Source organism: Eleutherodactylus coqui, chromosome 12, assembly GCF_035609145.1.
Source record: "Eleutherodactylus coqui strain aEleCoq1 chromosome 12, aEleCoq1.hap1, whole genome shotgun sequence".
Taxonomy (NCBI): domain Eukaryota; kingdom Metazoa; phylum Chordata; class Amphibia; order Anura; family Eleutherodactylidae; genus Eleutherodactylus; species Eleutherodactylus coqui.
Genome location: NC_089848.1, coordinates 130,856,065 through 130,868,287, shown reverse-complemented (window position 1 = coordinate 130,868,287; position 12,223 = coordinate 130,856,065). Strand labels below are relative to the sequence as shown.

The following is a 12,223-nucleotide window of genomic DNA, read 5'->3' as shown; positions in this document are numbered from 1 at the left end:
GCAGAGATCAGAGGTTTTTTCTGATCTCTGCTGTAAGAGCTGGTGCCTGGCTGACAGCTCTGACAGCCAAGCACCAGCTCTCCCTGCCACAGAGACCATCGGCTTGCTTCTGACAAGCCGATGGTCTCTATAGCAACCTGTAAACAAAGCAGGACATTAGAAGCAGGAGATTGCTGGCATATCAGCAATATCTTCCTGCTTCTCAATGTCCTGCTTTGTTCTCTGTGGGTCTGTGCAGGCAGAGCACACTGTCACAGCTTGTGGCATTGTGCTGTGCAGCTCCCATAGTGATACACAGCCCGAAAATCTTCCGGGCTATATCGCTATGAGCAGAGGAGCTCGTCCTGGAAAATTTCCGGTTGTGCCACTCAAGGGGTTAAATGCCCTATTGTTCAGGGTTCCCGAATGCCCCCTGCAATACGATTGCAGTGTATCGTATGGTTGCCGCGGCAGCAGGCGGCTTTCTAAAGGCACGCAGGGCTGCGATGAGTAAATGCCTATGAAGCCATGCCTGTGGTGCGCCTTCATAGACTGCCTGTCAAAATCCAGTACAATATAATTCTGCGGTATGTAATCTAAAAATAAAGTTTAAAAAAAAGTTTTTTGTTTTTTTTTCAAAAACCTTTTTCCATAATAATTACAACAAAAATACAGCTATATTTTGGTATCGCTGCGTCCATAACAGTCAGATCTATCAAAGTAGCACATTATTTACCCCACGGGGTGGACATTGTCAAAAAAATAGATAAACAACACATTTTTGGTCACGTTGTCTCCAAGAAAATATTTAACAAAAAGACGATTAAAAGCCCCTCCAAACTGATAGCCATAGAAACTACAGGGCATCCTGCAAAAAAATAAGCCCCACAGCCATGACGACAGAGAAATAATAATGTTATGATGGTCAGAAGACGGCGGCAGAAAATAATGATATTTTTTTCTAAAGATATTTTAAACCAGGGGGGTAACTATAGTGGGTGCAGGGGATGCAGTACCCCCGGGCCCAGGAGCCTTAGGGGCCCATAAGGCCTCTCTTCTCCATATAGGGAGCCCAGTACTATGAATAAAGCATTATAATTCGGGGCCCTGTTACAGGTTTTGCATTGGGGCCCAGGAGCTTCAAGTTACGCCTCTGTGCAGCATGGTTTAGGTATGGGTACGGGTACAGATACAGATAGAGGGGGGGCCCCAGCTCGCCTTTTGCATCAGGGGCCCTGAGCCTTTAGTTACGCCCCTGAGTAAAACTATATACATTTGCTTTCGTCGTAATTGGACCGACCCGCAGAATAAAGTCAGTACGTCGGTTTTGCTGCAGTGTCAACACACTAGAAATAAGACCCCCGCCCCCACCCCAAAGATTGAAGAATTGGTTTTTTTTTCCATTTCACTCCACTTAGAAATTTTTAGCAGTTTTCCAGCAAATGATATGGAAAATTAAATAAGAACATAAAAATACAAAGTGTCCCACAAAAAACAAGCCCCTACATAGCTGTGTAGGCGGAATTTTTTTTTAAAAGGGATGATTTTTGAAATTGAGGAGGAAAACCCAACAATGAACAAAAGGCCGTGCTCTTAAGGGGTTAATATACTTTGTGTTTCAGAGCCTCTCCATTTACAAAATCTGTGACGTCAGTGAATAGAAACGTCATTATTTACATCCCTGCTGACACAATGCGTCTGCAGCCGGTAATCCTCGGTGATCCCGGATTTACGGCTGATACATTCTGTCTGTATTGATGCATTGTAGTAAACACAACGGGACGGAGAGATTTCTGCGGATCGTCTGCACTGGATACAAACTGCAGCTGGCGGATTTATCAGGTTCTGTAGGTTTTTGAGCCTCCGGGTTTAAGCGACGCGGCTCCCATTCACTGACAGCAAGAAGTGGAACTGAAACAAAGGGGCTTATTTACTATTCAAGATTTCACAGTTTTCTAGTACAAATTTCGCCAGAAATCAGACGTGCTTCGGCCACATTTATTATCGGAGACACTTCCAGGCGCTTTTTTTTTGCTGCGTCCCACAAAGGGGTGTTGGGTTGTAAAAAGGGGTTGTGGCCTAAATTGTGCCGAATTGCACCAAAATTTTGGGGCAATTTTTTGGCACAGAATAAGCCAACTAAAAGGTGTTTGAGCCAAGATTGTACAGTCCGACAACTTGACATTCAGCAGAGCTCCTGTGCTAAACTGGCGCACTTTAAGGCCATCCAGTCTGAGGGATTCGTATCTGCATGCATTTTTGCGCACTGGTGTTAATGGGTTCGTTTTTCTGAATATATTTTGTGCGCACTTCATATGTGCGTAAAAAGTAGACCTGCTCTATCTTTATGCATATTATGCAGCAAAGACCACATAGAAGTCTATGGGAGGTGTGTTAAAGTGTGGTCAGTGCTCGCGCAAATGCTCAGCAAACGGCACAGTTCCATAAAAAACCATCACATCTGGACCTCATTAGACTAAATAGCCTTTGGGGCGGGGGTGTTTGCTGTTTTGCGTGTTCATATTAACAGGCCCTGCCTGTGCAAAAATAACAGCACTATGTCCAATGCGCATGCAAATCAACATCATTCAGTGCGCAAATGTGTGGCACTGAGGCCTCATGTCCACGGGGAAAATCAGGCCCGCCGTGGATTCTTCATGTAGAATCCGTAGCGGGTCCCTCCTGCCCTGCGGACATGAGGCCTGAGGCAATCACATTTTTGCATGTGGCCATCTGAATAAGCCCCATGTTTGCGCTGTCTAAAGATACCTTTACATTGGGTGATTATTGCCCAAATTCTCACTGGAAACGGCTAACTCAGGCGATGATCATCCTGTATTTACGCCGGCAGGCGGCTCAGCGAGGAGTCGCTCACCTGTCCGACCTACTTGCTTTTTAGCAGAAATACAAACCAAGCGACTGTCGGGTAAACAGGCGCCGTTCAATCTTCAAGCGACTCCTGTTTGCTGCAAATGTCGGTGGGCGGCCGGAACGATCCCCAGCTGATCCGTCTCCATCAGAGATGAGCAAGCATACTCGCTAAGGCACATTACTCGAGCGAGTAGTGCCTTAGCCGAGTATCTCCCCGCTTGTCTCTAAAGAACCCCTTCGTCAGTTCGGTGTATTGGATGTGTCGGTGGTCCTGTGTGCAGGAGGACAGGGGAGAAAAAAGTGCACTTTTCGCTACACTCACGCCCACACTGGTGGAGCGTCATCTGGTTGGCAGCACCTCCACCATTCAGAATACTCATCATTGGAAACACTTTGTATTCCATAAATATTCCACCCCCCCTCACTGGGTCTTGCTCCACCCTCCTTTTTCATTTCTTATAGTCAGATAATGGGCCTCCATCTGCAGGCGGCCAGGAAGCACTCAGACGTTCTGCCATGATGGGAGTTCTCTGAGCTGCTGATCAGTTTTATATAAAGATAGTTAACAACTTTTTAATGTACTTTTTGCTTCAATTCTTGCAGTCAGTGAGTAGAAACATTCAGAAGTTGGATTTCCCTACAGCCCCAATACTTCTTACACTTCGGGTTTTGCTACAATTGTATCCACTCTACTCAATCACCTGCAAATTAACGGCTACGGACAACTTTGGGGCCCTTTTTTCACTTGCATGTATTTTGCGTTGAAAATCATTTTTGCAATAGTATTTCATTAAAATTAGGTCACCGATGGGAACCACTGGGTATTAAAATATAACTGTTATTAAACTTATCCAATAAAAACGCGTGATCAAAAACTATAAGATGATGTGCCTGTTATTTCTTAGAATAGCTCTGATACTATTTATGCCTAAGGCTTCGTTAATAATCTGTCCTCATAACAATACTGACACTGGGTATGATCCAAGATCCCTGGACTCCATACAGGATATATCCAGTATAAAGCTGAACTCTCACAGGCCATCCTCTGGTTGTTGCCGTACTTATGTGTATATATATATATATTTTCGTGTGACTTTGATCAATAGCCAGTGGTTTGTAGAATGGTGTTACTCAAACACACTGCGATCAAACACAAAGTCTATTGATACCGGGTCAAGTTTGAGAATTTTTAGGACATTTAAATCAAGACAATATATATCTTTGTGCTGCGCTGATGTTTATGTTTTAACAGCGCTGTACTTAACACCGCAATATATATGTCCTATGTTCATCCGCTCGCCCATGGGGACAACACATATGGGGGGATTGGGGATCCACACTTAATTTATTTTATTATGTGGAAATCCCAGCCCCTATTTCACTCTACATTGGTGTTCAGCATCTCATTGCTAAAGGGACTGTACGTAGGTTTTGTGAGCTTTGATATTAGCATCCACCAAAAACTTCCTCAGACCCCTTGGTTTAACTCAAATACATCGCTAAGATCACTTGGTGTCAATAAAACTGACCCATGCAATGTTATAAAGAATCCCCCACTGATGTTATTAGGCGGAGGAAATAGCTCTTATTGATATGTTCATGTGTAACATCTCACAAATAAGGGTACGATAATTGCCCGCTGAACATAGACGGTCAGACACCTTTCTTTAGGGCTTTAAATAGTACAGACCCCGCCTCCCTTGGCAGGGGGCTCGTCACCGCTGCTCCAATGAGCTGATCCTGTCACTGCTCACCGCTCCGAGGTCTCGCGATGGTTTGGCGATTTCGCGCATGCGCAGTACCAACAGGACTGTGGTCGCCAACCAACAGCTTTCAGCCGTCAGAGGAACGTAGCGGAAACATTATATAACTGAAATGCCAAAACTTGATTTATGATACTATATGGTGTTGGTATATCGCTGGATGCCTTTGTATTAATTCATCAACAACAACCTTTTTTAAGGTTGCATTATTGCAAAGTAGATCGGCACTCCTTTGTATATGTGTAATTTTGAAACTAAGTTCCCCAATACATACTGTGCATGATAATATTGCAAATGCTGTTAATACTGTTGAAAATTGTTTATCATCCCATCAGGGGTTAACAAGGTCCTGTGTCCTGTTGTTGCTGTACACGGCCGCGGGTAAGCGTCTGCGCTGCCATGTCAACGGCACGCCGCTACGTTCCTCTGAAGGCCGAAAGCTGTTGGTTGGCGTTGGTTGGCGACCACAGTCCTGTTGGTACTGCGCATGCGCGAAATCGCCAAACCATCGCGAGACCTCGGAGCGGTGAGCAGTGACAGGATCAGCTCATTGGAGCAGCGGTGACGAGCCCCCTGCCAAGGGAGGCGGGGTCTGTACTATTTAAAGCCCTAAAAAAAGGTGTCTGACCGTCTATGTTCATTTTCTTGCAGCCAGCCAGGCTGTTCGCATCTATGGCTCCACTCCATTCATATATACTACCCTGATGACGCAGCTAGCTCAATATTAGCTGCAGAAACGCGTTGGTGGTGGTTTGTTGTACTCTTAAAGGGGTCCTTTCAAGCTTTGCTGGACATTACAATCTAAGTCCAGCGGGCAATTATCGTACCCTTATTTGTGAGATGTTACACATGAACATATCAATAAGAGCCATTTCCTCCGCCTAATAACATCGGTGGGGGATTCTTTATAACATTGCATGGGTCAGTTTTATTGACACCAAGGGATCTTAGCGATGTATTTGAGTTAAACCAAGGGGTCTGAGGAAGTTTTTGGTGGATGCTAATATCAAAGCTCACAAAACCTACGTACAGTCCCTTTAGCAATGAGATGCTGAACACCAATGTAGAGTGAAATAGGGGCTGGGATTTCCACATAATAAAATAAATTAAGTGTGGATCCCCAATCCCCCCATATGTGTTGTCCCCTATGGGCGAGCGAATGAACATAGGACATATATATTGCGGTGTTAAGTACAGCGCTGTTAAAACATAAACATCAGCGCAGCACAAAGATATATATTGTCTTGATTTAAATGTCCTAAAAATTCTCAAACTTGACCCGGTATCAATAGACTTTGTGTTTGATCGCAGTGTGTTTGAGTGACACGATTCTACAAACCACTGGCTATTGATCAAAGTCACAGGGAAATATATATATATATACACATAAGTACGGCAACAACCAGAGGATGGCCGTGTGAGAGTTCAGCTTTATACTGGATATATCCTGTATGGAGTCCAGGGATCTTGGATCATACCCAGTGTCAGTATTGTTATGAGGACAGATTATTAAAGAAGCCTTAGGCATAAATAGTATCAGAGCTATTCTAAGAAATAACAGGCACATCATCTTATAGTTTTTGATCACGCGTTTTTATTGGATAAGTTTAATAAAAGTTATATTTTAATACCCAGTGGTTCCCATCGGTGACTTAATTCTATAAGATAATTAATTGGGAAAATTCGCCTGTCACGGTGATATAGTATTTCATTAAAGGGGTTTTTCAGGGAAAATACTCCGGATAGGTCATCAATAGTTGATCCGTTTGGGGTCCGCCACTTGAGACCAGGTGTCCGCTGTCAACATTGCAAATACACAGGGGTCAGAAGAGAAGCTGATGCTCCAACCCCTGTGCAGTGGCCAGAGCTTGTAACTGCAGGCTAAAGTCCCATTGAAATCAATGGGAGCTGCTCTTGCAGTAACAAGCGCCGGCCAGTATGCAGGAGTTGGAGCTGCAGCTTCTGCTCTGTGTATTTGTGGCACTGTCAGCAGGTGCACAATCAGCTGATCGGGCAGGATCCCGAGTGACGGACCCTAGCCGATCAACTATTGATGACCTGTCCTGAGGACAGGTAAGCAATAGTGTTTTCCCTGGAAAACCCCTTTAAAACTGTTGCAGTGTTTCTCTTCTGCAGCTTCTACATATCTGTACAGTCTAAGGGCGCATTCAGTCGACTGTATATCGGCTGGGTATTCACGCCCAGCCGATATACGGCGTCTCTCTCTGCAGGGGGAGGAGCCTGGAAGAGCCAGGAGCAGTGCTCTGAGCTCCCGCCCCCTCTCTGCCTCCTCTCCACCCCCCTGCACTATTTTCAATGAGGGGTGGGAGCAGAGCTAATTCCCAGACCTTAGCCCTGCCCCGCTCCACCTCCTCTCATTGCAAATAGTGCAGAGGGGCGGAGAGGGGGTGGAGAGGAGGCAGAGAGGGGCGGGAGCTCAGAGCACTGTTCCCGGCTCTTCCAGGCTCCTCCCCCTGCAGAGAGAGACGCCATATATCGGCTGGGCGTGAAAACCCAGCCGATATACGGTCGTCTGAAGGCCCCCTAAGGCTAGGTGCACTTGTGTAAAAAAAATGTCCGAATTACGTCTGCAAAAAACAGACCCTTTTTCACCCTGGTGAATCTCCGTGTGGCCTCCATATTTGGTCTGTATACGGTCCTTGGGTCAGTTTTTTTTACTGTTTGCCATCCTTTTTCATGCCCACAAAAAAACAAGCCCAATTCTTTAAAAAAAAAAAAATATTTAAAAAAATGGACAGCACACAGACTGCAAATGGATGGCATGTAAGTGCTGTGTATTGTTTTTCCTCTCCCCGTTGACTTGACTGGCCGGATCTCATCTGTTAGACAGATCAGAATAGCGCGTGCAATGAGTCCATGTCTGGGTGAAAAAACTCCTCAGTGTTTGTTGCCACGTTGAGTAATACGGGTCCGTATGCTGTGGAGGCCGTTTTTTTTAAAAGGACTACATGTGGACTAAAACACACTAGTGTGCTGGAGACCTGAGTCTCAGTAGGAGATCCGTCAGTGAGGTCGGGCTGCTGGCTGAGTTTCCCTCTGCTCTCTCCTCTCCTGCAGCTTATCATCAGCTAATTCATGATCACAACAAAGTGGTCATAAGTTGGTTGCCAAGAAGCTGCAGGAGAGGAGAGAGCAGATATATACGCACACAGTGTACATGAATAGGAAGGCATGGATGCAATACATCATGGCATGGCACACGGACCCCTGGGGGCCCCGGAACATGGATTTAAATTTTGTATTGTGGCCCCTGTAAGAGAGAAAGAGTAAAACCCAATGGCAAAGTTGAAGAGCAGCATCTGAGAAGCAGAAATCCGCTTTCTCTCTAAGTCCGGTGGGACCACTGCTATGAATGAAGGAATGTGTGCTGGAAGTGGCTCCTTGTGCTCCGATAGGGGCAGATTATCCAGGAAGTCATCCACAGGAGGTTCAGATACTAATCCGCATTGAGAGTCCCTGGAATGAACACGGGTCCAACGATGGCTCCATGCATGTATCATAGCAGGAGAAGGCCACTTCCAGAACGCTCTCCTTACTTCAGTCATATCACAGGACTTAGAGAGACGTGGAAAACACATTTCTGCTTTTCACATGCTGCTCTTCAACTTTGCAATTGGGTTTTACTCTTTCTCTCTTACAGGGGCCACAGCACAAAATTAAAATCCATGTTCCGGGGCCCCCAGGAGCCCGTATGCCGTACCATCGTGTAGCATATCCATGTCTTCCTACTCAAGTACACTATTGTTATTTCAATGTAGGACACCAGTAGTGAGATATAGCGCCGGATCCGGCTTTTTCACTACACACTGTATAATGAAAATCAGCCCATTCTAATGAGATACAAATTAGATTTCATGAGATTTATTGGCTGGACATAAGATGGAAACAGTAACAAAGCCCACTGGAAAAGAACCAACTAAATTGCTTTCCTACATAATAGCAGAACCATCACTAACGCAACACTAAGGACTGATCTTAGATTACCAGACAGCATTCTAGCCTGGGACAATAAGGGGTTAATCCTCTTCCTTACCACCAATCTCTGGCTCCTGTATACAATATTTTAGTCTCCTTCTTCTGCCCCTATACCGCTGACTATCACTAAGAAGCCCTTGTCACTGGTTACTAATCCCGACGTTATTGGCTTATTGCATTTAATAAGTGCAGAAAGTTTATTGCAGGTCAAATAAATCACTGAAAGTCTAAGAGCTCAACTACGGATGTAGCAAACGTTAACTTGACATTTAAGTGCTATTGTAACTCAACTACGATCTACTAAACCGAATTATGATATACCTGTCATGCTACAACTGTACAAATGACCCCCTTTAAAAAAAAACAAAAAAAAAACATTTATTGACATCCTTGTTTTTTGGCGCTCTTCCTCATTGCCAAGTGCCATAATCACATAGACTGGCACAGGTCCATGCTTGTGGAGCAGAGCATTAATATATGATGCTACAGTACTATATGCACTTCCACATAGGATAAATAAATCATAGAGTCCCTCTGCTTCTACCTAGTCCGGCACACAAGGGGTGGACGGTATATCTGCCTGCTGCTATATTTAGCAGGCTGTTGCTGGTGTATATGTGTGCGTTTCCATCATTCTGGGTTGTGTCTGCTTTTAGGAACGCTGTAATGTTCTTTGCAACTGGTAAAATGATGACTAGCAGTGTACAGTCTCTACAGTCTCTAATTACACAGTACTAATATGCCAGCCACCATTATCAAGCTTTGCACTCCTACCAGGGAGGGGGGATATGTGTCTGAACAATAGATTCAATTTTAGGTTTGTACAATGTCCTGTATAATTACAAAACTTAATTAGTCTGCAGTTGTTATTATGCAAATTCGCAGAACTCCTCTATCAGATATGTAGAAACAACCGCTGTAGAAGCAATTCACTTATTATCAAGGTAGCATTCTGGTACAAGTGAGCACTAATGAGAGAAGTGACTATTACACCCCACTGTCTCCTGTGGATATTCTTATGGCAAAGAAGCCAAGAGCTCTACCCCCACTTACAAAATTTTTTCCTACCTGAATTCTCGAACAAGATTTAGCTTAAGCCCATAAAATGCAGCAGAGAGTGAAAGCAGCCAGTTGGGTTTGTATTTCCCATGTTCGCATTCTAGAAAAGGCGATGACCACTTGATGTGACTCTTATCAGTAAGGTAGCTGGAGCCCTTCTTCCAGCTGTCATCTAAAGTTTTAGCACCATTTAAAAACCTTTTGGGCTGGTGAGGCCTCCACTTTTGCTTGACTGCATGGAACCAGTCCGTATCCTGGGTGGCGTTGGCCAGATGATGAGCCGAGGAAGATAGATCTTGGATATGGATCTTGTCTTCCTCTCGAGATGCCTGCAGAAACACCTGAGGGATATGGGACAACGGGTCCACGTTAAAAGTGATGGCAGACCGAAGAATTCTAGGTTCTCCTTCTAAGATGCTCCTTAGAAGAGCAGTGTACCACTCCAAGTCCCTCGGCGAGGTGTGGTCTCTAGATTTATTGCTTTGTAACATCATGTTTAAAAAGTTGGAGGAATGAATAAGTAAATCCACTGAACTGTGCAAAGACTGGTGAGTCGTGGTGGGAGAAACCCCCGATAGACTAGTCAGCTCATACCTCTTGGAACAGTTGGCACGCCTGAGTTCATTAGAATCACCTGTATAAAGAAAAGAAGCCACATGTTTCGGCAAGTCCTCAGCCAGATTTTGTGCCAGGATGCTGCTCTCCGTGGTTCTGATCCACATGGAAGGATGGTCCAGGCTTTTAGGCTGGTTGTAGATGGGTTGCTTATCCCTGGTTATCTTGTGCTCTGCTTGATGAGCCATACGCCCTTCTAGGTCCAGGCTAGACGCTGCCAGCAAACAAACGTGGCCAAGGAAGGCTGAAAGAACCGTAATACAAGCCATGATCATGAGAGATCTACAGATCCAAAGGGACTCAATCAGTTGTGACCGTAGGGTCTCAGAATGTCACATCTCGTATCATTGTGCTGCATCCAACCCAAATAGTATCACCTGTGGTGAAATACAAAAAAAAATCAAATAAAAAAAGCAGGGAAGAGAAGAATATCCCGTCTCTCCTGCCTCTCCCACGGCAGGTTTCCAGTAGGAATTACGCAGACAACTGCCTTGATCTGAGCAGGTTACATCCCATTTAGCACAGAAGCTATAGTTAGACTGCTTACGTCTGTATCCTCATCCTCGACTATGGTCTTCAGAGAGGAAGGAGAACGCAAATTCCCAGGGACTTCACCCTCTAATATCTTCATCTCAAGGGTAACGCTGCACCGCCACATCCACTGTGCACATCAAGGCAACGAGGCACATGAAAGAACAATGCAATGGGCTTGTGTTTCTTTGCTAATTGAGTACTTGGATGAGCTTAAGGAATATTCTCCGCCTTCCTCCGCTCATGAAAGGATTTAACTACACTTTTGCCACAACCAAACACGTTCAGCTTCACCCCCTCCCACCCCGCTCCTATAGGTATACTTTGTCTTTCTTGGGCTGTGTATGGGCAGTTGCTGTGTCAATCATGGAACAGCCATTTGTAATGCAGGAAGAAAGGTGGAAGGAGCTGTCCAGTGCTGAACCTGAGCTCGCTGCTTAGTGATTAGGAAAACACTGAGACATCACCGAGCCGCGTCTCCTCCTCCTAGAGACGCTGCTGGGCTTCTGTTGGGCTGATATTTTCCAGCATCTCAATGCTGCTTTGTCTCGTACCGGATTGGTAAGCGAGAGAAGCAGTCGTGCGTTTATTCCTCTGCAGTGTAGACGGGAGCTGCAATTCGAAATGCTGGAAAGGATTAGATAACTAAGAGTTGGCTTATGCAACTGCATTTCCTTCCAGAGGTTAGGGGTCTGTTTACTTAAAGAAATTGCACCAAGGGTGTAAGTTACCCACCATCAATAGGATATCCCCAAGATAGGGGATAACTTGCTGATCGGTGGGGGTCTCAACAGGGATCCTGAGAATGGGACTCCCATGTTGTGTTCTGCCTGCTGCAGTGATATCAGCATGAAGGGATCATTGGCCAAGAGTGTGCGTTCAGTGCTCCATTCATTTCAATGGGGCTGATGGAAATACCCAAGCGGCTGACGTTCGGGTATCTCTGCAGTCCCACTGAAAGTGAATGGAGCACTAGTACACTTGTGTGACCATTTCTTTATGTGGCGCAAAATGTTAAGGCAGCAGTTCTAAGCTCTCACTCATGACCTGAAGGTTGCGGGTTCAATCCCTGAATGGTTCAGGTAGCCGGGTCAAGGTTGACTCAGTCTTCCATCCTTCTGAGGTCAGTAAAATGAGTCCCCATTAATAAATAAATTACGCTGCAGAATAAGTTGGTGCTATACAAATAGCAAGTCCCTTCCCTATTCAGTCTCTTCTTCATTGCAGGGGGGTGCAGTAACCTAATAGGAGGCTCAGGATTGGTGGAGGTCTCCACAGTGAGACCCCCATGATCAGCAAGTTATTCCCTAGCCTGTGGATATCCTGTGAAAGGAGAAAAACGTTTAATGTTATATATAATACTATAGAGTTATTTAGACTGTAAGCTCATATGAACAGGTGTACACTGC

General features: G+C 45.1%; 1 protein-coding gene across 1 annotated transcript in view; it reads right to left on the bottom strand.

Annotated features, from left to right (window-relative positions):
* The window catches only part of GPR158 (G protein-coupled receptor 158), a 266,743-nt gene extending 256,343 nt beyond the window's left edge, over positions 1-10,400 (bottom strand). Inside the window, exon 1 of the mRNA XM_066584562.1 lies at positions 9,678-10,400. Coding sequence (XP_066440659.1) covers positions 9,678-10,390 — 713 coding nt within the window. The 5' untranslated portion in view covers positions 10,391-10,400. The remainder of the gene's footprint in view (positions 1-9,677) is intronic.
* Positions 10,401-12,223: the final 1,823 nt, after the last annotated feature.